At 37.4% G+C, this 26,172-nt stretch overlaps 1 protein-coding gene across 2 annotated transcripts in view; it reads right to left on the bottom strand.

The window, feature by feature from the left end:
* The window catches only part of PTPN12 (protein tyrosine phosphatase non-receptor type 12), a 102,326-nt gene that overhangs the window by 42,377 nt on the left and 33,777 nt on the right, over positions 1–26,172 (bottom strand). For both annotated transcript variants that reach the window (XM_054495100.2, XM_054495099.2), the window contains 4 exons: positions 16,033–16,109; positions 13,995–14,090; positions 12,057–12,095; positions 5,396–5,467 (listed from right to left, as the gene is read on the bottom strand). In XM_054495100.2, the coding sequence (XP_054351075.1) occupies positions 5,396–5,467; positions 12,057–12,095; positions 13,995–14,090; positions 16,033–16,109 (284 nt within the window). The remainder of the gene's footprint in view (positions 1–5,395; positions 5,468–12,056; positions 12,096–13,994; positions 14,091–16,032; positions 16,110–26,172) is intronic.

Below are 26,172 nucleotides of genomic sequence, written 5' to 3' on the forward strand. Positions count from 1 at the left end.
CTCCACATTTTAAATTATATATACATGTACCAAAATCACATGTACCCCATTAATAAGTATAGATACTATGTGTCCATTAAAAATGATAATAAAAGGAAAAAAAGAGCTAGTAAGCCATGAAAAGACATGGATGAACCCTAAATGGACATTACTAAGTGAAATAAGCCAATCCGAAAAGGCTACATACTGTATGATTCAAACTATGTGACTTCTGAGCTGGGAGCAGTGGCTCATGCCTGTAATTCCAGCACTTCGGGAGGCCGAGGCAGGTGGATCACTTGAGGTCAGGAGTTCGAGACCAGCCTGGCCAACATGGTAAAACCCCATCTCTACGAAAATACAAAACTTAGCTGTGCGTGGTGGCGTACACCTGTAATCCCAGCTATTCAGGAGGTTGAAGCAGGAGAATTGCTTGAACCCGGAGGCAGAGGTTATAGTGAGCTGAGATAGTGCGACTGCACTCCAGCCTGGGCGACAGAGCAAGACTCTGTCTCAAAACAAACAAACAAACAAAAACAAACTATATGACTTCTGGAAAAGGCAAAACTATGGAGACAGTAAAAATAATGACTACCTAGGGATGGGAAGGGGGTGAGATGAATGCATGAATAGGTGGAGCACAGGACTTTTAGAGCAATGACACTATTCTGTATGATACTACAATGGTGGATACACATCATCATATATTTCTTCAAACCCACAGAATGTATAGCACCAAGAATGAACCCTAATGTAAAATGTGAACTCTTGGTGATAATGACTTGTCAGTGTAGGTTTGTGAATTGTAACAAAGAGACTGCTCTGGTAGGGAATGTTGATAATGAGAGGGCTACATGTGTGGAGACAGAGTGTATATAAAAAATCTCTGTACCTTCCTCTCAATTTTGCTGTGAACCTAAAACTGCTCTAAAAAAAATAGTCTTGAAAAAGTTAGGCAGTGGCTCACACCTGTAATGCCAGTAGTTTGAGAGGCTGAGGTAGACGGATCGCTTTAGCCTAGGGGTTCAAGACCAGCCTGAACAACATGGCAAAACCCTGTCTCTACAAAAAAATACAAAAACTAGCTGGGCATTGAGGCATAGGCCTGTGGTCTCAGCTACTTGGGAGGCTGAGGTAGGTGGATCACTAAGCCCAGAAGGGAGGCCAAGGCTATATAGTGAGCTGCGATCACGTCGCTGCATTCCAGTCTGGGTGACAGTGAGACCCTGTCTCAAAACAAAAAACAAAACACTAAAAAAAAAATTTAAAAAAAAACCTTAAAATGAAGTCTCCTATCAGATAAAGTCTCCTAACAGATAGACCCAAACAATATGTACAAATAAGAAAAGTGAATTTGGGAATCAAGTTACCTACTATACTAAGAAACTTGGAAAAAAAAAAAAATTCCATTAAAAAAATTTGTATAGTCAGTAAAGAAAAAACATTAATTTGCTTTTGTAAGTTTTACTTATACCTAAAAAAAAAGTGTCTAAATGAATTATTTCAGCATCTATCACCCAATAAAATATCTGCAAAGTAGTAACCACCCCCAGAATCATGTAAATATAAACAGAATGTCATTCCTCAGTACCAACCACCATATCCTATCTTCAACCATTTTACCTTTCCATAACACATGATTTTCCCTAACATTCAAGTTTCAATTAACTGGATAGCAACTGAAGAAGCAAGAGGGAAGAACACCCCAAATTATTATTATTATTGTGGTTGTTGATAACATAAGCACTTTAAAGGTCTCTTACTGTGATTTACTCAAAGTATTAATCTACATCAGTCTATCACTAAGCAAATTATTCTTTTTGCCTTACTGGTTAAAACTACAGATAGTTTAGAACAAGGATTATGAAGAACAACAGTATATGTTGTTTTATTAATAAAAACAATACTATTATACCTGCTTTAATTTTTAAAATTATAGTAATTTACTTTGAACTTTTCAAATAATATTTGAACTTTTTCAAATATTTCTGTAAAGGACCAGATAGTAAATATTTTTGGCTTTTTGGGCCACAAAGTCTTTGTCTACACAACTTTGCTATTGTGATAGACAAATTCATAAATTAATGTGCACAGATGTGTTCTAACAAAACTTTATTTACAAAACAGGCAGTGGGCTAGATCTGAGCCATGGGTAGTGTACTGACATCCAGTCTAAGTGGTTACATGTGGCAACATGTGACTGAGCTCCTGCTAACTAGTCTTCAACCTTTCACCACCACTTTACCCTTGTCCTCATCCCACATCGAGAGAGAGCTCTAGAAAAGACTGTCATTTCTCAGTCTCAAACTCTGACTGCCAAGTAGTCAAATGACTTACTACGAATATTTTTACCAACATGCTATTTATAAATTTGATTTTTCTTTGCAGTTAAGTCAATGATAACAAATCCCGAGTTGTCTGAACCAATTACAAGACAAACAAATTACCTTCCATTTTTAAATTATCAAAGAAAATATTTCTTCAGCATGGATCAGTCCTGACGCTGACAAATTAAACCAGTTGTTACTAATCAAATCAAACCAAACCACTTATCTAGAGACCTTTCAAGTTATCTACTGTTTTCTTTTTAATAAATCTTTCTCCACGTTTTGTTTTTTCTTTGTGAACTGTTTATAAGATATATCTTTTAGTTTAATTGAAAAAACATCCCCCAAGAATCAATTCATTTTGTACATTATAAAACTACTGCATTCTTCCTTATATCCATTATTGTAAATTGTTTACTATTCCTGACTCTCAAATGTTCAAAAATTTCAAGTTGGTTTGTTGTTGATGTTAACCACTGTATTTTCTCTTGAATTATAATATTCACTATAGTTATCTTATTACATCTAAATTTACAAGTGTTTGGCCGGGTGTGGTGGCCTGTAGTCCTAGTACTTTGGGAGGCCAAGGCGGGCAAACTGCTTGAGCTCAGGAGTTTAAGATCAGCCTGGGCAACACAGGGAGACCTCGTCTCTACAAAAAGACAAAAATTAGTAGTGGCCCATGCCAGCAGCCCCGGCTACTCGGGAAGCTGAGGTGAGAGAATCACTTGAGCCTGGGGGATTGAGGCTGCAGTGGGCCATGATCGGACCACTGCACTCCAACCTGGGTGACAGGGCAAAATCCTGTCTCAAAAAGATATATACAAATAAAACTTTAAAAATAAATTTACAGATGTCCAAAACAACCATACTACACAGAACTAGGTTTCTACACTGTTGAGGAATCTAATATTACAGATTTCTTTCTGGATTGGTGAAGGAGGGTTGGTGTTTCCTCACTGAAGTAGACAGTGTGGTGTGTATTGGGTATTATTCAAGCCAAATACAATGAAATGCAGTGGGATTTTTAACATTTTTAAAAATGTTAATAATGTCTCACTATTTTGTCCAGGCTTGTCTCAAACTCCTGGGCTCAAGCAATCCTCCCCACCTCAGCCTCCCAAAGTGCTGGGATGACAGGTGTGAGCCACTGCACCTGGCCTAAAATTTTTACATTTACCCCACAAATAGTTAATTCTAATCAGCACCTTAAGAATATTGACTAAATACTACATCCAAAAAGTTCAATGGTGAGTTATAGTTAATATTATAAAAACAACATTGATTTATAAAGTAGACTGCATAATACAGATTCAGTCCTGTCCTTTTTTATGTCAACCTAGAAAGCACTAAACTTTGGGTATGTATGAGAGGAATTCAGAAGTCATAAGTAAAACTAAGTCATAAAATTATGGAGTTCAAGAACTCAGCAATGACAAGTAAAACCACAGAAATTATATTTCGTTTAATCATGGAAAACAAAGTCAAAAACAAGAAACTTTGAATAAGGAATGTGATATTTAATTTTATCTGTCAACTTGGCTGGGCCACAGTGTGCCCAGAATATTTGGTCAAACATTCTTCTAGTTATTTCTGTGAGACTGTTTTTGGAGATAGATTAACATTTAAATTGGTAGTCTCTGAGTAAAGCAAACTGTCCTCCATAATGTTGTTGGGGCTCATCCAATCTATTGAAGGCCTGAATACACAAAAAGACCAGCCTCCTGAAGCAAGACAGAATTCTCCAGCAGGCTGCCTTCATCTGCAACATCGGCTCATCCTGATTCTACAGCAGACTTTTCCAACTAGAACTGAACATCAGCTCTCCTGGGTCTCCAGCTTATTAGCATTCAGACTGAAACTGCAGCATTGGCTCTCCAGGATCTCCAGCCTACCCTGCAGATTTTGGACTGGCCAGCCTCCATAACTGCCTGAGCCAATTCCTCATAATAAATCTCCTTAAATGTATACACATGCACACAGACGCATGCACACACACTCTTATTCTATTGGGTCTGCTTCTCTGGAGAACCCTAATATAGGCAAATTCATTAATTTTTTTTTTTTTTTTTTTGAGATGGATTTTCACCCTTGTCGCCCAGACTGGAGTGCAGTGGTGCAATTTCAGCTCACTGCAACCTCCACCTCCCAGATTCAAGCAATTCTCGTGCCTCAGCCTTCCGAGTAGCTGGGATTACAGGCGCCCACCACCACACCCAGCTAATTTTTGTATTTTTAGTAGAAAAGGGGTTTTGCCATGTTGGCCAGGCTGGTCTTGAACTCCTGACCTCAAGTGATCCACTCGCCTTGGCCTCTCAAAGTGGTAGGATACAGGCATGAGCCACCGTGCCTGGCCTAAATTAATTGATTTTTAGATTATGTTCAATTACAGTCTTTTTATGGCACCTAAAGAAAACTGTTGGTTCTATTTTAAAATTCACTTATATTTTCCTTCTTTTTGTTCATGCCTTTCTTCTTCCTACTCCTATTTCCTTCACTTTTTGTTTTTTTATTCATTTTCTCAGATTTTTGCTGTGTTAGCTTTTGAGCTTGAATTTAATTCATTTCCAGAGGTCATTACATATTAAGAAAACATTTTAAGTTTCATATCAAATAATCTACCACACAGGACCAATCTTTACTTCCAGTACGGTAGGTCTTAAACTTATCTTTATATATAATTATAACAATTTTTGAGAGCACAATTAGATATGAAGGGATAATATGATACACTATAGTCCAGTTACCAAGTCTTTCCCATTTGATCAATTTGAAATGAATACACTATTTCCAAATATTAAAAGCACAGTTACTTCAATTACATTTAAACACCTACTATCAATTGATATACAAAGACTAACACAAAATCAATATAGTAAGATACAAGGAAAATATGCATTTATGAAGTCATCCCAAAAGCTTCCAAATTTAAAAGCAGTATATAAACAAATAATTTTTTTAAATGTAAACATAGGTTTGTGAGTCCTTGGCGTCTATACACCTGGGTTCATACCACATTATAATTTAATTATTCATCAGTTTAGCATGCCAATTTTCTGAAAAAAGTGTTTAGAAAAATGGATACTTACACAAGAAATTTTAAATGGTGCAAACGTTATGGGGTCTTCTCCATACAAAGGCCAATAGCGCTCACATTTTTTCTGTCATCCAAAAAAAAAAAATTAGTAAGTAATTCATGTAAGTTTTTCTTAAACTGTTATAAATATTTTGTGTCCTGGGGTTCTGCTTACTTCTACTTCCCCAAAACAGAAAAACCCACATTAGCAGGCATGGAGCTGAGAGCTTAGATTTACCCAACTGTTTTAAAAAATAGGCTACTGTGTCTTCTCCAAGAATAGTCATAAGAACCTTACTGACTTAAGTGCATAACTCTTCATTGCTATCTGCCAGGTCTACAGAGTAGACCAAAGATCCTCCTCTAAATAAGAAAAACTAATTTTAAAAAAGTGTCTGGTACAAGGAGGTATTTGGTATAAAGGTTGCTAGGCAAGTTGTATTGCTTGTAATATGACAATCTCTACAAATATCTGGCTGAATTCTCATTAAATGTAAAATATGTGATGAAGTGGAAAGAGTATTCTACTTGGAATCAGAAGAATTTTGCAAGTACTAATTCTACTCCTTTATTGACCTTTAGTTTCTTTATCTGTAAAAATAGGAATAATAATCCTTATCTTACAGAGTTGTTGCATGTTTGTTAAATAAGAGTATATTTCAAATGTACCACAGATGGTAAAACACCTACACAAACATGATGTATTATTTTAACTATCCAATTTTATTAGAGATTACAGAAAGTTTAGTCAAATAATTTCTCCTCTTACCTTCCTATTTTAAACAGGTATAGAAAAAGAATGATAAATTTTCATCAGTTTCTAATATCAAGCACCTCATCATTTTAGAAAATCAGGTAAGTGAATGAAAAGCCTAACTTTATGGAAAATAGAATGATTCAGATATTGAGAAATGATGCAATTTGTATCAAGGCCCAATAAAATCAAAGTCTCTAAGTGACCATCTAGCTTAAATAAACCTTTTCAGCAGTGGGAAATGCATTGGTTAACGAATTCCTAATTAAATCCTCACAGTTCCAAATACAGTAAATGGAGTTATTACCTATAGGCTGAATGAACTATAAGTTGACAGTAATGCTCACAGAGAAACAAAGTAGAACTGTCTGGTATGTTGGGTTAGCTAACATTTTAGAGGCTTAAAAACACAGGTAACTTCCAAATCTCATTTTCCAAGAGATGTTTACAGAAAATGATAAAATTAAATTCTCTCTTTTTTTAGATCGGGTCTCACTTTGTTACCCAGGCTAGAGTGTGCAGTGGTGCAATCACGGCTCACTGTAGCCTCTACCTTCTGGGCTCAAGTGATCTTCCCACCTCAGCCTCCTGAGTAGCTGGGACCACAGGTGTGTGCCACCACAACCGGCTAATTTTTTTTTTTTTTTTTCAAATAGATGGAGGCCGGGTGTGGTGGCTCATGCCTATAATCCCAGCACTTTGGAAGGCCAACGTGGATGGATCACTTAAGGCAAGGAGTTCAAGACCAGACTGGCCAACATGGCAAAACCCTTGTCTCTACTCAAAAATACAAAAAAATTAGCCAGGCATGGTGGCACATGCCTTTAATCCCAGCTACTCAAGAGGCTGAGACATGAGAATCATTTGAACCTGGGAGATGCAGGTTGCAAAGAGCTGAGATTGTGCCACTACACTCAAGCCTGGGTGACAGAGCGAGACTGTCTCTCCCCACAAAAAAAAAAGATTTAAAAAAAAAACAGAGATGGGGTCTTGCCATGTTGCCAAAGCTGGTCTCAAACTCCTGGGCTGAAGCAATTCTCCCACCCTAGACTCCCAAGTAGCTGGGATTACAGGTGTAAGCCACTACACTTGGACCTTAAATTATTTTTGAGAGTTTAAAACACATTTTTTAAAATCTTTTACCTGATAAAACTTTAATACCTTGAAACAGAAAACAAGTTGTAAGAGATTAATTTAGTAAAGAATAGAAAGCGGTGTGACTAACAATGCCCCTCATTCAGATGAGCAGTAATAAGATTATATTGGTACTTATATTCCTGGTATAAAACTAATAATGATATCAAAAACTATGTGTTAAATATCATATATACATAATCTCTAACACTGCAAAGTGGGTATTATTTCCTTTCAAATGTGAGGAAACTGAAGCTCAGAGTGAATTGTACTGCACCATAGTCAAAATGCTTGTAAAAGGTAGGTTTGTCTGATTTAATTATCTATGCTTTTTCCACCAGATCACATTCAAAGTCAAGATCAAAGTCAAGGTTATCAGATAATTTCATAGTTCCTAACTCACTCATAATCTATTACTAATAAGACACAGTGAATCACAAAAACCTTTTGCTTCAAAAAATTATGTACTCAATACTACTTGATTTTTCATCAATAACTTGATACATATTATGAGCTTACTAATATAATGAAAAGAGAATACATCCTAAACCTTAACAGTAACTTAAAACATTAGGAGAATGACATTTAAATTCTCTAAGACAATTGATTAATAATATTAATGTATATATTGACAACCCTTAAATAGATAACTTGATTACTTAATAATTTCTCAGTTTTTATATTTTCTCATTTTATTCACTTTCTGTCCAAAATTACTTAATACTGATATAGGAAATAGTTGGGGGTAATGGAATAAATTAAGGCTTCCCAACTATTTATGTAATATAACTTAAAGATGTATATTTTGCAATATATTGCTTACTGAAAAAATTAACATATTTACAAATTAAAGATAATTTTAAATATATTAACTACATTAGTATTAAAAAACTTCAAATAAAATCACTATGTAATTTGTAAGTTTGATTTGTATGTCATATTTATAGAAGACCACACTTTATAAGTTTTATTTAAATACAAATTATCTGTAAATATATCATTACCTCCTACAGTGAGGACAGAATATGATGCTGTAGGATACCAGAATAGCTTTGAAATAAATTTTACTTCGACATAGCATAAAAATACCAATGTTAGAAAATCAGGGTAAGAAATTATCTTCTCTCAGTTTTGAAGATAGGAAACAAACAAAACATACTCTGGTATTAACAAACAGACTAATCAAAATATTCAGGCCTGGTGTGGTGGATTACATGTGATTATATGCTTGTAATCCCAGCACTTTGGGAGACAGAGGCGGTCAGATCACCTGAGGTCAGGAGTTCGAGACCAGCCTGGCCAACACGGTGAAACCCCGTCTCTACTAAAAATACAAAAATGAGCTGAGCCATGGTGGTAGGCGCCTGTAGTCCCAGCTACTCAGGAGGCTGAGGCAGGAAATACGCCTGAACCTGGGAGATGGAGGTTGCAGTGAGCCGAGATCGCGCCACTGCACTCCAGCCTGACTGACAGAGCAGGATTCTGTCTCACAGTCTCAAAACAAACAAACAAACAAAAATTCAAACCATATATTAATGATAACCAGATTTTTAAAATGTATTTCCACTTGTTCAATTTTATTCCTATTTAAAAATACCTATTTCAGTCCATAGATGGCATTCTAGTTACAACACCATTGAATATTTGAAGATTACTAAGTAACGATACCTAATTAATTATTGTTAAGTACAGGCATACCTCATTTTACTGTGTTTCTCAGACACTGCATATTTTACTAATTGAAGTTTTGTGGCAACCCTGCACCAAGCAAGTATACCCATATTATTTTTTCAATAGCATATGCTCACTTCAGGTCTGTGTCACATTTTGGAAACTCTTGCAGTATTCCAAACTTTTTCGTTATGATGATATCTGTTATTGTAATCTGATCAGTGATGTTTGAAGTTACTACTCTGTTTTGGGGTGCTACAAACTACTCCCATATAAAATGGCAAACTTAACAGATGTTGTGAGTGTTCTCACTGTTCCATTGACAAGTTTTTGTAGTCTCTCTTCCTCTCCTTGGGCTTTCCTATTTCCTGAGACGCAATATTGAAATTAGACTAACTAATAACCCTACAATGGCCTCAAAGTATTCAAGTGAAAAGGGTCACAAACTTTTCGCTTTAAATAAAAAAGCTAAAAATGATTAAGCTTAGTAAAGAAGGCATGTTGAAAACTGAGATAGGCAGAAAGGTAGGCCTCTTGTACTAAACAGCCAAATTTAGAACAAAAAGGAAAAGTTTTTGGAGGACATTAAAAGAGCTATTCCAGGAAACACACAAAAATTAAGTAGGTCAAACACCCTTATTGCTTACATGGAGAAAGTTTTAGTGGTCTAGATAGAAGATCAAACCAGCTACAACATTTCTACAAGCCAAAGCCTAATCCAGAGCAAGGCACTAACTCCCTTCATTTCTATAAAGTGTGAGGAAGCTGCAGAAGGAAAGTTAGAAGCTAGCAAAGGCTGGTTCACAAAGTTTAAGGAAAGAAGCTGTCCCCATAACATAAAAGTGCGAGATGAAGCACCAAATTCTGATGTAGAAGCTGCAGCAAGTTATCCAAAGATCTAAGCTAAGAGCACTGATGAAACAAGCTATACTAAAAGATACTTTCAGTATGGATGAAACGTCCTTATATTGGAAGAAGATGCCATCTAGGACTTTCAGAGCTAGAGAAAAGAAGTCAAACATCTAGCTTCAAAGCTTCAAAGGACATGCTGACTCTCTTGTTAGGGGTTAATGCAGCTGGTGACATTAAGTTGAAGCCAATGCTCATTTACCATTCTGAAAATCCTAAGGGCTCTAAAAATCATGCCAAATGTACTCTGTCTGTCCTCTATAAATGGAATAAAGCCTGGATGTCAGCACATCTGTTTACAGCATGTTTTTGTTTTTTCAACCCCACCCCCCGCCCATCCCTACTGCATGGTTTAATGAATATTTTAAGCTCACTACTGGGGACTACTGGTTGGAAAAAAACATTCCTTTCAAAATATTTCCGTTTACAATGCACCTGGTCACCCAAAAGCTCTGATGGACATGTACAAGGAGATTAATACGTTTTCATGCCTGCTAATACAACATCCATTCTGCAGCCCATGGATCAAGGAGTAATTTCGAGTTTCAAGTCTTATTACTTAAGAAACATATTTTGTAAAGCTAAAGCTGTCATAAATAATGATTACTCTGATGCGTCTAGGGAAAGTGAACTGAAAACCTTCTGGAAAGGATTTGGCATTCTAGATGCTATTAATTACATTCATGATTCGTGGGAGGAGGTCGAAATATCAAGATTAACACGAGTTTGGAAAAAGTTAATTCCAACCCTTGTGGTAACTTTGAGAGGTTCAAGACTTCAGTAGAGGAAGTAACTGCAAATGTGGTGGAAACGACAAGAGAATTAGAAGTGGAGCCTGAAGATGGAAATGAATTGCCACAATCTCACTATAAAACCTGGAATGGATGTGGAGCTGCTTCTTATGGATAAGAAAAGAAAGTGGTTTCTTGAGATGGAATCTACTTTCTTGAGATGGAATATACTTTTGGTGAAGATGCTGTGAACACTTGAAATGACAACAAAGGATTTAGGACATTAAATCAACTTAGTTGATAAAGCAGTGGAAGGGTTTGAAAGGAATGACTCCAATTTGCAAAGTAGTTCTACTGTGGGTAGAACAGCAACTGCTGTTGCTATCAAACAGCATGGCATGCTACAGAGTAATCTTTCATGAAAGGAAGAGACAATCAATGTGGCAAACTTCACTGTTTCTTATTTTCCGTTTTTAGAGGTGGAGTCTCCCTCTGCCCAGGCTGGAGTACAGTGGCATAATCATAGCTCACTGCAGCCTCAACCTTCTGGGCTCAAGTGATCCTCCCACCTCCGCCTCCCAAAGTGCTGGGATTCAAATGTGAACTAACGTTCCTGGTCCTGTCTTATATTTTATCAAAAATTGCCACAGCTACCCCAACCTTTAGCAAATACCACCTTGATCAGTCAGCAGCCATCAACGTCAACAAAACCCTTTACCAGCATAAAGATTACAACTAGCTGAAGGCTCAGATGATCATTAACGTTTTTTAGCAATAAATTATTTTTAAATTAAGGCATGGAAGGCCAGGCGCGGTGGCTCACGCCTGTAATACTAGCACTTTGGGAGGCCGAGGTGGGCAGAACACCTGAGGTCAGGAGTTCGAAACCAGCCTGGCCAACATGGTGAAACCCCATCTTTACTAAAACTACAAAAATTAGCCGGGTGTGGTGGCACACGCCTATAATCCCAGCTACTCAGGAGGCTGAGGCAGGAGAATCACTTGAACCTGGGAGGCAGAGGTTGTAGTGAGCCAAGATTGTACCACTGCACTCCAGCCTGGGCAACAGAGCGAGACTCTGTCTAGAAAAAATAAAAAAATAAAATAAGGCATGAAGTGTTTTATAGGTATAATGCTACTGAACATTTAACAGACTACAATACAGTATAAATATGACTTTTATATGCACTAAGAAAACAAAAAATTTGTTTGAATTGCGCTATTGTGGTGGTCTGGAACTGAACCTGTAATATCTCTGAGGTATGCCTGTGTGTGATAAAACATACTTACAAAATATAAAAGAAAACAACATGCCTGAGAGATTATTTTGTCCCTTGTATGAAATAAAAGCAACAGCAGAACCCCAAAATAAAAGAAGTATCTACATTAACAGCTTATGTTAAGACTATAATAATAAAAGACCAAGAATATTTATCCCTAAAAATGAAATAGTAAGAGGAATAGATTATACATACCCTTCCCATCTCAAATTCTCGGCAGGCCATTACAATGATCTAAAAAGTGATGGTGGGGAGTGAGATAAAGAATGTATCAGTTAAACACAATTTTACTTTCTAATAAAATACAGATTTCAAGAATTTTGCACCCTGAGAAGTATAATTGGCTTGCCTAAAAAAGTAATTTCAATATTAAATGTGTAAGTTAAAGAAATTATCAAAATTAGACTTTCCAAACAAGGGCTAAGTATACAGCAACAAATTAAATTGGTTCCAATTAACATGATGTTTTTGGTTTGAATTAAATCATGTAAATCTTACAGATTTACTTTGTGACTTCTGAAATTATATTAAAATATAACTTTTAGGATATTTACCTAATTATAAATAGCACTATTAATTAAAAATACATTTATAATTATTTAAATATTGAATGCGTTTAACACCATTTTAAAAGTTGATCACATCTGCTTTTCCCCATTTTATAATGTAAACTTTCCAACACACAGCATAGTTGAGAATTTTACAGTAAACACTGTATAGCCATAACCTATATTCTATCATTAACATTTCACCATGTTTTATCACATAGCTATCCCTCTATCAATCCATCTTATTTTAAAAATGCATTTCAAAGTAAGTTGTGAACATCAGTACACTCTCCCCAAAATACTTCAGCATGCATATTATTATCTAGAACACAATAATTTTTTTTTTTTTTGAGACAGAGTCTCGCTCTGTCGCCCAGGCTGGAGTGCGGTGGCACTATCTCAGCTCACTGCAAGCGCTGCCTCCCGGGTTCACGCCATTCTCCTGCCTTAGCCTGCCGAGTAGCTGGGACTACAGACGCCCGCCACCACGTCCAGCTAATTTTTTGTATTTTTAGTAGAGACGGGGTTTCACCGTGTTAGCCAGGATGGTCTCAATCTCCTGACCTCGTGATCTGCTCGCCTTGGCCTCCCAAAGTGCTGGGATTACAGGCATGAGCCACCCCACCCGGCCAATCTAGAACATAATTTTTATATTGTTTCCAGTATTTTTCCCTTGAGGCAAATTTTACATATAATGAAATGCACAAATCCTAAAGTGAACATTCTCCAAGTTTGGACAAATACACATATCTGTGCAACACAAATCTTATCAAGATACAGGATGTTCCCATCATCCAGAAAGTTTCTTCATGCTCTTTCTCAATCCCCAAGCACATCTAGTTTTTAAAGTGAAGTACAGCAATATAAATAACTGGAAAATTTCCCCCCTTTTATTAATCTTTCAAAGACCAGAGGATGTCAATGCTTTAGAATCATTACAATTCCATTAAAAAGCCGTAAGACAAAAATGAAAGTTTCACATTACTGATTTTCCACATCCACACAATGAAAAGTATCAGTGCACATGGTTAGGTTTCAAGAATACTACAGAGCAGTATAGGGTAGCTCTTTGCAGTACTCTAACTAATTTCTCTGCTTCTAAATCTAAAGACATATTATTTCCCTTCATCCAAAAGAACAAGAGGGCACTGAATGAACTCCACGGATGGATGAAATTTTCTTACACTGCATATTTATAGTTTATTTATAGTTATGTGTTTATATATATTTTCCTGAGAAAGAGGGACTCAAATGAGTATAACTGTACTATCAAGTATTTTACTGACCTATTAGAGCACTAATCCTTTTCTGCTTTTTATAAGTTGTTTGATAGGCTGTATCATTACTTACTGACTTAAGACAAGATTTAAATTATTATCACACCTTCTTCTTAAAATATTTAGCCTAGTTTGTAAAAATTTAATGAGACATCCTAAAAATGGGTCCCTCTTTTTAGTAAACATCAGCAATAAGTAAACATAATTATGGATTTTTAAAAAAATCCCCTCATTCCTTATTCAGTAAAACATCCTATGACATTACGTAAGTATTTCTTAAAATTTATTGTGAAAAGTAAATTACTTACCACAACATTATATTCCCATATCATCCTCCAAAAATCTATTACTGTATTTGCTAAAGGTCCTTGAGTTGCTACATATGCTTTTGGCCCATAGACGCCCTAAAAATGGTTAAAAGCAAATTTCACATTTATTTTGATTACCAAAAATATTTCATTACCCAAAATATAAGGCAAATTGTATTAGTAATATTGTTGTTTTAACTTAAACCATTTCCAAATAATGTGTCTTTCATAGTATATTAAAGCATGGCAAAATATATTCAATTCACTTAAGCTTTTGATGACTGCTATTACTTTGTGTTTACTGGATATGGTGCACAGAATAGGTATTCAAGAACCGCCTTATGCTAATTAAAAATTATTACTTATCTAGGCATTAATAACAAAAGCCCTAATACCTACTCAACAGAGCTAACTGGCAGAAATACAGAGCATGCTCTGATTCTAAAACAATACTAAAACTAGTGAAGAGTTCTTTCTTAAGTTTCTTCCATAGCTACCTTCCATTATCTATTCAACTCAAAAGTTTATCAAGCATCTACTATACAGGTTTTTAATAATGAACATGAGAATATAAACCAAACGGGGTCACTGACTAAAATACTAAACTGGCACATAACTGACTCATACAATGAATCAGTGCCATTAAGCATAAGTAAAAACAGTACTTTTAACAAACACCCTTATAAAAGAATATGAACATTGACAACATCTGAAATAGCAAACTATCAATTTATTAGTTTTTATTTAATGTATTCATTTTGGTTTTTAACTTTGTTAAAAAAAGAAATTTTTATTTAAAACCATGACTGCTGAATATTGACATAGATAATAATTTTACCACATAAACTTTTTTATTTTTTTTGAGAGACAGTCTCACTCTGTCACCCAGACTGGAGTGCATTGGCACGATCTCAGCTCACTGCAACCTCCACCTCCCGGGTTCAGGCGATTCTCCTGCCTCAGTCTCCTGAGAAGCTTGTATTACAGGCATGCGCCACCATGACCGGCTAATTTTTGTATTTTTATTAGAGACTGGGTTTCCCCGTGTTGGCCAGGCTGGTCTCGAACTCCTGACCTCAGGTGATCCACCCGCCTAGGTCTCCCAAAGTGCTGGGATTACGCACGTGAGCCACTGTGCCCGGCCTCACATAAACTTTTATCAGTTAACATTTTTATCAACAAAAACATATGAAAATATGTATAAACACCATATATAAAATAAATGAAAATTATACCATCATATCACTTGAAAGATGAAAAAACACAGATTAGCTGATGGAAAAAAAGCCTTTTATTTAAACTGAATCAAGTGGCACTTTGCATCTATCTCTATTGATAACCATAAAGAACTTGACGCTGGGCGCAGTGGCTCACGCCTATAATCCTAGCACTTTGGGAGACAGCGGCGGGTGGATCACAGGTCAGGAGATCGAGACCATCCTGGCTAACACGGTGAAACCCCGTCTCTACTAAAAATACAAAAAGTTAGCTGGACGTGGTGGCGGGCAACTGTAGTCCCAGCTACTCCGGAGGCTGAGGCAGGAGAATGGCGTGAACCTGGGAAGCGGAGCTTGCAGTGAGCCGAGATAGCGCCACTGCACTCCAGCCTGGGCGACAGAGCGAGACTCCGTCACAAAAAAAAAAAAAGAACTTGACGGCTTTTCAAAGGGTATCCAAACAAAGGTTATAAAAGAGACTATTTAATCTTGGATTTTGGGTTGCCCACCTGAAACAGTGACAACTGCCAAAAGTTTTACATTTAAAGCTATGTTCTAGAATTTTAAATCAGTATTATCCAGTAATCCCACCCCTAGTAATTTATCCTAAGAAATTATTCAAAAGAACAAAGATGTTTACTGCAACATTATCATTTAAAAAATTTGGAAACAACCTATATGGGTCACCAACAGGGAATGATGATGTTCATTTGTGCACATAAACCCAAAGGGATAACTGAGAAAATAATTTAGTAATAGGTAAGACTTCCATGGGAAAGAAGAAATATGGCAGAGAAACACCATTTAAAGTTAGTACATACCTTTATAAAATTTGCATTGATATAGTCTGAATCTTGTGAAGGAGTCTTTAATGTCAATTTAACTCGGCTGTGATCAACTACAAGAAAAAAATTCATAAAATATGTATGGTTGACACACAGGTATTTTCTAATGAAGCATAAGTAAGGTTAAATAGACAGCTTAAGAACGTTTATTTTAAAAAACAATGGATGAAAATGGACTCTAGGTACCAGCAGGGTAATTTCCAACATTACACTGAAAGGAAATGAAATAAATTTTCAGACAACCACCACCTGGCAGACACCTGTAATCCCAGCTACTCAGGAGGCTGCGGCAGGAGAACCACTTGAACCTGGCTGGGAGGCAGAGGTTGCAGTGAGCCAAGATTGCGCCATTGCACTCTAGCCTGGGCGACAGAGCGAGATTCTGTCTTAAAACAAAACAAAACAACAACAACAGCAAAACAAAACAAAACAAAAAACACACCACCACCAGTGACGTAAAGCAGTGTATTAAAGTTGCAATAAGAATCATCTCTGGAACTCTTTTAAAATTCAAATTTCAGAACATTATCTCTGATTTACTAGAACAGAGTCTAGGGTTTCAGCCTCTGCAGCTTTTAACAAACATACCAAGTGGCTGATGAATACTAACCAGTGATACACAAGCCCATATGCTAAAATTCTTATTAAAAAATCTAACTTTCATATTTCACAAGAAACTATAAAAAGTAAATTATAACAAATTAATGAATTGAGATTATATATAAAAAGTGTTCGACACTGCTCTTGGCTAATAATAGTTATTATTAGGTAATAGAGTAAAAAAACAAAACAAAATTTTATGAAGTATATTTTTCTTTTAAGTTTTTATTGATTTTTTTAAAGGAATATGTATATAATTTTAAAAAATTAGACCTTAAAGAAAGGTATAAAATGAAAAGTAAGCCTCTCCTGCCCTTCAATTCCAGGGCTCTCTCCCATCAAGATACTATATTAAAGTTATTTTTCCCATTCCAAGTGTACTTATTACACATATAGTTACATACTTTGAAAAACTACTACACAAATGCAAGTATCCTATACATGCTGTTCTGTATCACTACTTTTCAGTTTATAGTATATCCTGGAACTCTTCCCAAAGCACAAAAAGATTTACTTTATTATTTTTACTATTATTTTAAAATACAGAGACAAGGTCTCACTCTGTCACTCAGGCTGAAGTGCAGTGGTGCGATCATAGCTCATTCGAACCTAAAACTCCTGGGCTACAGATCTTCCTGGCTCAGGCTCCCGAAGTGTTTGGATTACAGGTGTGAACCACTGCACTCAGCTTGCACTAGGCTATCTCACTCTTTTTAGTGTAACAGAGAATTCCATCATGTGAACGTTTCATTCTTTATTTAGCTACTCTACTGATAGGCCATTTTTTTCCTATTAAAAACATTACTACAATGAACACTAATGTATATATAGCTGTTACCAGCATTGCTATAGGGTAAATTCCTAACAGAGGAATTGCTACTTGCCTTCTAAAAGGTATGAAACAATTTATACAGGGTTATGTAATAAGGGTGACTGGGTATTACCAAACTTTTCATCACTGACAAACCAAAAAGTAAAAATATCTTGTTTTAATTTCCATTTCTTGAATTATGCAAAGGATTGTATGTTTTAATATACTTATTGGTTCTGTGTACTTCTTTTCCCATAAACCACTTGTTTATATCCTTTGCCCATTTTTCCACGTCTGTTTTGTCCTACTGATTTTTATGAGATCAGTAGGACAAATTGCAAATTGGAGGAATGACTCCAATTTGCAAAGAAAAAATCAGCCCTCTGTCACAGGAAGTGCAAATAGTTTTTTCCAGTTTGTGCTGATGTTTAAAACTTTTTATTTAGAATTAATTTTAGATTTATAGAAAAACTGTAAAAATAGTACAGAGAATTCCCATATGCCTCTCACTGAGCTTCCTCCAATAGTAACATCTTATATAACCATAGGACAATGATCAATAATACCACAAAATTAACACTGTTATAAAACTATTAATTAAACAAGATTATACAAATCACTGTTTTCTAATCTTTTTTCTCTTGCAAGGATCTCATATTAAATTTAATTTTTAGTGGCCAGGCATAGTGGCTCACCCCTGTAATCCCAGCATTTTGGGAGGTCAAGGTGGGCAGATCACATGAGGTCAGGAGTTTGAGACCAGCCTGGCCCACATGGCAAAACCCCATCTCTACTAAAAATATAAAAAAAATTGGCAGGGCATCGTGGCGCATGCCTGTAATCCCAGCTACTCGGGAGGCTGAGGCGAGAGAATCACTTGAACCCAGGAAGCGGAGGCTGTGGTAAGCCGAGATCGCGCCACTGCACTCCAGCCTGGGTGACAGAGTGGGACTCCATCTCAGGATAATAATAATAATAATTTTTATTTCTTCTTAGTCTCCTTCAATCTAAAAAAGTTTCTCTGATTGATTTTTTTTTAATGACTGGAACGAAGTTATGAATTTTTGGTAATACCACAGAACGATATTGTGTCCTTCTCAGTACAACACATCAGAGGATACACGATATACATATGCTTTAGTACTTGTGATGTTAACCTTGGTCACTTGGTTAATATGGTATTGCTTGGTTACCAAAGGGAAAGTTACTGCCTTTCCCTTTTATAGTGGTAAGTATTTGAGGTTAGATGCTTTCAGATTCTGAAATCCTAAAGAAGTAGAATTGCCTAGTAGTATTCATTGTTTCTGGATTAGAAGGGACCATAACATATAACATGTAAAATGCCATTATTATTATCACATTATAATCCCTTCTAATCCATGAATGAGTATCAAAGGCAGTAAAAATACAAAAGGAAATACGGAAATGTTAACAGACATGAATAAACTTCTTAGCAAAGTATTAAAGAACAACTAATAGTAACTAATTTATTTTTCATTGGCTCAAATTTTATACATAGCACTAAAGGCCCAGTTCTGCTAATTTAATTGATAAATTTACTTTTAAAAAAGTCTTCTTTAGAAATTTGTAGAAGACACATATAAGGAAGATATACTTGCTTCTGGTGAAAATTATTCATCTCCTCACTGTATTCTAAGAAACAGAATGTTTACAATATGTTTGTCAATGCTCTGTCATTTATTTCACGCCACCCTACATGTCCCATCCCCCTTTTTATATGCCATTTGGGATAGGAAATACACATACAAAAAAAAGCTATGACTCTGGAAAATGAAAATAGAATATTCAGTGGTTAGGATAATGATGGCTGAATAACTACAGGAAGCTTCCCCTTACCATGTTTGCCAGTAATAAGGGGTCTCAGTTAATTACCCTTATTCATATGGCATATTAGCCTCTATTCAAAGTATCTCAAGGCAGAATACAATAGCTGGTTTACCACTGGGTCCTCAGTAAAGTTTCTGGTGACTGTAAATCCAAATGAGAATAGTGGCTCCCAAATGATAGTTAGGACTGGTGCCAGGCTGGCTACATGCAGGCTGGTAATTTCTTTTTTTAAAAAATTTTCTAAGATGGAAAATTTTAAGCATACACCAAAATAGAACAGTATAATGAATCTTTGTATATCCATTACCCAGCTTCATTATCAACATTTTGCCAATCTTATTTCATCTATCCCCAATCATTCAACAGCTGGGGAAAGCAAATTAAAATCCAAGATTTCTGGAGTACTATATCTTGCAGTAAGTTTAATTCAGTAAATTAAAAATGGGGCACAGAAATACCCTTTTTAAAACTCCCCATTTAAATTCTAAAACACAGGCAAATTTGGTAGTCACTGCTTTCTACTATGTACCCACAGCACACTAGATTTAAAAATCAACATTATGCTACTTATACAGCATATCATGTATATTTTGATTTTGGCATTTTAAATGTGAATTTTAGTATCATTCATCCAATAAATATTTATTGCATGTAATAAGCACAATAATGTTGTTCATATATCCATAGTAAAGTAGTAGCAAGGAAAGGGAGTAAGGAACATCTTGAGGATATCAGCAGTCTTCAGAGGTGTGACAAGCTGGGTCTCAGGGAATGAGAAGTTTGCCAATTATTAAAAAGAAAAAAAAAATAGGGCATTATAGGTAGCATAATAGGTTCAAAGGTATAGAATTAATAAAAAATAGCTACCATGGAATGAACGTTTCCTCTAAGCACAGAATTTTATCCTCACCACACACCCATGGAGATAGAAGTTATTATCGCTATGCACAGATAGAGGTATGCCCAAATCACAAAACCAAGATGGCAGTGACACATTTGAAACTGGGGCTGTCTGATTTAAAAGCTAAGGCTCTGGGTCTAAATAAGTACATGTACTGAAGAGGTATGAAGCAACATGGGACTACTGGAAGAAGGAAGCGGTGAGCAACAAGGCTGAAAATGTAGCCGCCTGTTCTCACTCACTCGACCATAGAGCAAAGAAGGGGTGGGCTGCAATTGGAGTATGGAACAAATGCATGATTTCAAATAAATGAGTGTATATCCACCCCAGTTCTGTCCACTGAAAAGGCCTAAAAGCAATGACACACCAAACCCTGTTCAATGGTGGGGTCAGCCAGGCCTTCCAGGATTGCTCCCTGCCCTCCCAGCTAGCTTTTCTGCCACATTCCACTGCCACAGCAGACTGGGTGTCCTTCACCTGCCTGCATCTTCTGCAGTTTGTTAAGCAGCACCCGTAGCTCCTGTGACACCTTAGGGAGAAAGCCACAGCACCCATGATTTTGGGCCACCATTAACACCCGGCAAAGCGCCGGGAACTAGAGGTAGCGAGAAAGAACTTGGGTGGCTGTTTTAATATTCTTCATTGGTGCTCTTTTTTTTTTTTGAGACAGTGTCTGGCTCTGTCACCCAGGTTGGAGTGCAGTGGCACCATCTTGGCTCACTGCAACCTCTGCCTCCCAGGTTCAAGTGATTCTCCTGCCTCAGCCTCTCAAGTAGCTGGGACTACAGGCACGTGCCATCATGCCTGGCTAATTTTTGTATTTTTAGCAGAGGTGGGGTTTCACCGTATTGGCCAGGCTGGTCTTGATCTCCTGATCTCAAGTGATCTGCCCGCTTCGGCCTCCCAAAGTCCTGGGATTACAGACATGAGCCACCTCACCCTGCCAGATTGGTGCTCTTATTAAGCATATTTAGAAATAATCTAAATATCAAAAAAATGAAAACAATTATTCCTTTCCATGGTTTTGCTAGCTATCCATCCAAGAGAAACAAAATCATAGGTCCACACAGAGAGTTGTATGACATGTTCATAGCAGCATTATTCAATATGTTCATCATTCATACAATGAAATATTATTCAACAACAAAAAGGAATGAACTATCGATGCATGCTACATCGTGAATGAATCTTTAAAACGTGTTAACGAGAGGCTGGGCATGGTGGCTCAAGCCTGTAATCCCAGCACTTTCGGAGGCCGAGGCGGGCGGATCACGAGGTCAGGGGTTTGAGACCAGTCTGGCCAACATAGTGAAACCCTGTATCTACTAAAAATACACAAAAAATTAGCCAGGCCTGGTGGTGTGCGCCTGTAATCCCAGTTACTCAGGAGGCTGAGACAAGAGAATCTCGTGAACCTGGGAGGCGGAGGTTGCAGTGAGCCGAGATCGTGCCACTGCACTCCAGCCTGGGCAAGAGAATGAGACTTCATCTCAAAAAAAAAAAGTGTTAAAGAAAAGAGCTAGACACAAAAGACTATATATTGTATGATTACACTTATATTAAATTCACAGAAAAGGAAAATCTATACAGACAGAAAGCTGATTAACAGCTGCCCAGGGCTGAAGACTCAGATCTTTTAGGGGTGATGGAAATGTCCTAAAACTAGATTGTATTAATTGTTGCAAAACTCTATAAATTTACTTTAAAAAAATCATTGAATTGCACAATTAAAATGGATAAATTTCATGGGTATGTAAATTATACCTCAAACCTGTTTTAAAAATTCTATTTCTGCAAGCACTGCACATGTTAAAACATGCAAAGAAAGTTAGTGAATTAAATTCTTCTCCGTCTTATTTTCTGAGACAGAGTCTCGCTCTGTTACCCAGGCTGGAGTGCAGTGGTGCAATCATAGCTCACTGCAGCCTTGCCCTCCTGGGCTTAAGTGATCCTCCCACATCAGCCTACTGAGTAGCTGGGACCACAGGTGTGCACCATCATGCCCAACAAATTTGTGTGTGTGTGTGTGTGTAAAAAATCTGTGTGTGTGTGTGTGTGTGTGTGTGTGTTGAGTTTTGCTATGTTGCCCAAGCTGGTCTTGAACTCCTGAGCTCAAACAATCTGCCCAGCTTGGCCTCCTGAAGTGCTGGGATTACATGCATGAGCCACTGTGCCCGGGCAATGAATTAAATAGTTATCTAACAGTAAATAAGCACATATCTCTCAGTACAATTACTTTCAATATAAATTTCCAGGCCAGGTGCAGTGGATCACACCTGTAATCCTAGTACTTTGGGAGGCCGAAGCGGGTGGATCACCTGAGGTCAGGAGTTTGAGACCAGCCTGGCCGACACGGTGAAACCCTATCTCTACTAAAAACACAAAAAATTAGCTGGGCATGGTGGCGGGCGCTTGTAATCCCAGCTGCTTGGGAGGCTGAGGCACGAGAACTGCTTGAACCCGGGAGATAGAGTTTGCAGTGAGCCGAGATCCCACACTGCACTCCAGCCAGGGTGACCGAGTGAGATTCTGTCTCAAAAAAAAAAAAAACCAAATCAAAATAACTAGAAATTTACTGGAGACCTACTTATCAAACTTTAGATAACTTAAAGGAAAAAAGGCATTGTCACTCTGATTACTGCACAGTGATTCAGAACTCAAGCTCTTGGACAAGGTCTCTCAATGTTGACACTCATATATTTTGGCGAGAAGTCTTTGTTTGGAGAAGGGGGCTGCATCCTATGCACTGCAGGGTGTGTAGCAGTATTCCTAGCCTCTACCTGTTAGATGCCATTAGCAGCCTGTCCACTCCCATACCCCAGTTGTGACAACCAAATCTCTCCAGACATTGCTAAGTGTCCCTTGAGAGGCAAAATCACCCTAGTGAAGGCTTTAAAACCACCTGCGTTTAAATTCTTACCCCACAATATTTAACTGTGTGACAAGCTTTTTAACCTCTCTGTCTCAGTTTCCTGTTTGCAAAATGGCACATAACAGTACTTACCTCAGAGTTCTGCTGTGATGATTATGGTAAATAATCCATTTATCACAGAAATCAGCAAACAATACAAATCAGAACTTTCAGAGGACCAGTTTAACAGTACACCACTAACCCTTCCCACTACCCCAGCCAAAACTGTAAACTTCCCCTTCTATTCTTTGCTTTCTCCCTATCCCTCATTCAAACTATATTCTCAATAACACTAATTACCACCACATGGCAGACCATATATGTTAATATGTATTGTCCATCGCCTTGACTAACATATAAGCTCAAGGGCAGGGATTTTTGCCAGTTTGTTTTTTGTTGCATTCCCAGCATACAGTACACCCTCAGAGCTTTCTGTAAAATGAGTAAATGCCAAGGGAGGCGGATGACCAGATGTTAGGAGTTTGAGACCAGCCTGGCCAACATGGTGAAACCCCGTCTCTACTAACAATACAAAAATTAGCTGGATGTGGTGGCGGGTTCCTGTAATCCCAGCTACTCGGGAGGCTGAGGCAGGAAAATAGCTTGAACCCGGTAGGCAGAGGTTATAGTGTGCAGAGATCGCACCACTGCACTCCAGCCTGGGCAACAGAGCAAGACACTGTTTCAAAAACAAAGAAGAAAATGAAACATCATATGAAAAGAGACACCTACGGCTAGATGACAGAAAAAGAAAGTGGACAGGCTAATTCTTTGAATGTGTGCATGAATAATTCCAGAGCAATGTAGGATCACCTTAAGATTATCTTGCTTAATACAAAGTATCCAGAAAGCCATGTCATCCCCTATTCTGAGGCAGACTGGTGCTATGGTCTGAATATTTGTGTCCCTCCCAAATTCATAAGTTAAAACATAAATTCCAATGCAACAGTATTAAGTGGTAGGGCCTTTAGGAGATGATTACGTCATGCCTTGTGAATGGGATTACCAGCCTTTACTAAAGAGGCCTGAGAGAGCTTGTTTGCCCCTTCCACCATGTGAGGTGCAGTGAGAAGGCACCATCTATGAGCCAGAGTGACCCTTCACCAGACAGCATATCTGCTGGTGCCTTCATCTTGGACTTCCCAGTCTCTAGAATTTGAAGATAAAAATGTCTGTTATTAATAAGCAACCCTGTTCATGGTATTTCTGTAATAGCCTGAACAGACTAAGACAACAGGTGAGAAAAGTGGAGTGTATTTTGCAAAAGCGTAATGACTGGTTACTATGTGCTAGGTACACTGGTTTGTTTCGTTTTGTTTTTGTTTTTTTTTTGAGATAGAGTCTTACTCTGTCGCCCAGGCTGAAGTGCAACGGCGCAATCTCGGCTCACGGCAACCTCCACCTCCTGGGTTCAGGCAATTCTCCTGCCTCAACCTCCTGAGTAGCTGGAATTACAGGCACGTGCCACCACGTCTGGCTAATTTTTGTATTTTTGGTAGAGATGGGGTTTCACCATGTTGGTCAGGCTGGTCTCGAACTCCTGACCTCGTGATCCACCAGTCTCGGCCTCCCAAAGTGCTGGGATTATAGGTGTGAGCCACCGCGCCCGGCCACTGGGTACACTTTTAAGCATTTAATATTAACCTGTCTATTGTGCAAATAATCCTAAAAAGTATTATTATAATCTCCATTTTAAGGATGACAAAACCAAGGCACAGAGAGGATCAGTCCAAGGTCATATAGCTAGCAACTGGTGGAGTCAGGATTTCAACTTCCAGAATCAGAACACTTTACCATTATGTTATGTTGCCACCTGTTAATTCTGCCAACACAGGCTATCCACACATCCCACAGCTGATAATAATGTAGAACAACAAAAGGATGGAGGATTAAATTGAGGCAAAGAAGTTAGTGGAGAAAAGAGGGAAAGAGATGAGAAGGAAGAGGTGTTTTAAAAGAGTTATCATGGAAGAAGAAAATTTCAAAAATAGGGATTGATCAATGGCATCAAAATAGTTCAACGTTCTTGAATAATCAATATTCTTCCTGTTAGAATAAACAGTAAAAAAAGACCACCAAATCTGGCAATTAAAAAGCCACTGGGCCCTGGGCAACATGGTGAAACCCTGTCTCTACTAAAATACAAAAAATTAGCTGGATGTGGTGGCAGGCACCTGTATTAGAGCTGTCCCAGCTCTCAGGAGGCTGAGGCACAAGAATCGCTTGAACCTGGGAGGCGGGGGTTGCAGTGAGCCAAGATCCCACCACCGCACTCCAGCCTGGGCTACAGAGCAAGACTCTGTCACGAAAAAAAAAAAAAAAAGTCACCAAGAACTTTAAGGGCATTTTAGAGAGAACAACCTTTAAGACTGAATAAGAATTGAGGAAATGATGTAATGGAATGTAGATATTTCAAAATACTTACGAAGAAAGAAAAACGACTGGCAGCTTTAAAAGATAGCAAGTATGACGTATAGCTTTTACTGGATAAAGTGATGGCACACCTTAAGTATACTTTCAGAGTTAAAGTTATTTTGCCAGAAAACTGTGCTATTTAAGAATACAGACAGGGCACAGTGGCTCACACCTGTAATCGCAACACTTTGGGAGGCTGAGGTGGGAGGATTACATGAGCTCAGGAGTTTGAGACCAGCCTGGAGAACACAGTGAGAACCCCCACCTCTAAACAAACAAACAAACAAACAAATAAATAAATAAATAATTAGAATGTAATGCAATCAGTCTAAGACATATACTTAGAGACACATATTCAGACTGCTGAGAATAGTAGACACAGATGTTTGAGTCATCCTATGCTTCATTTTCTCATGCATAATTAATCAATTAAGGTTCTTATGTATAGACATATGAAAAATCAATATTGTTAGCATTTTATAAAATGTATTCAGTTGTCTTTATTATTTTAATGAAATAACGTCTTTGAACAGAGTTGACAAAAGATAATTTTCACTTGGATTTACAGTATTTAAAAGTAATTTAGTATTAGAGCAACTGTGAGACTTAAAGGAAAAAAATTAAACAAAA

Source organism: Pongo pygmaeus, chromosome 6 (genome assembly GCF_028885625.2).
Source record: "Pongo pygmaeus isolate AG05252 chromosome 6, NHGRI_mPonPyg2-v2.0_pri, whole genome shotgun sequence".
NCBI lineage: Eukaryota > Metazoa > Chordata > Mammalia > Primates > Hominidae > Pongo > Pongo pygmaeus.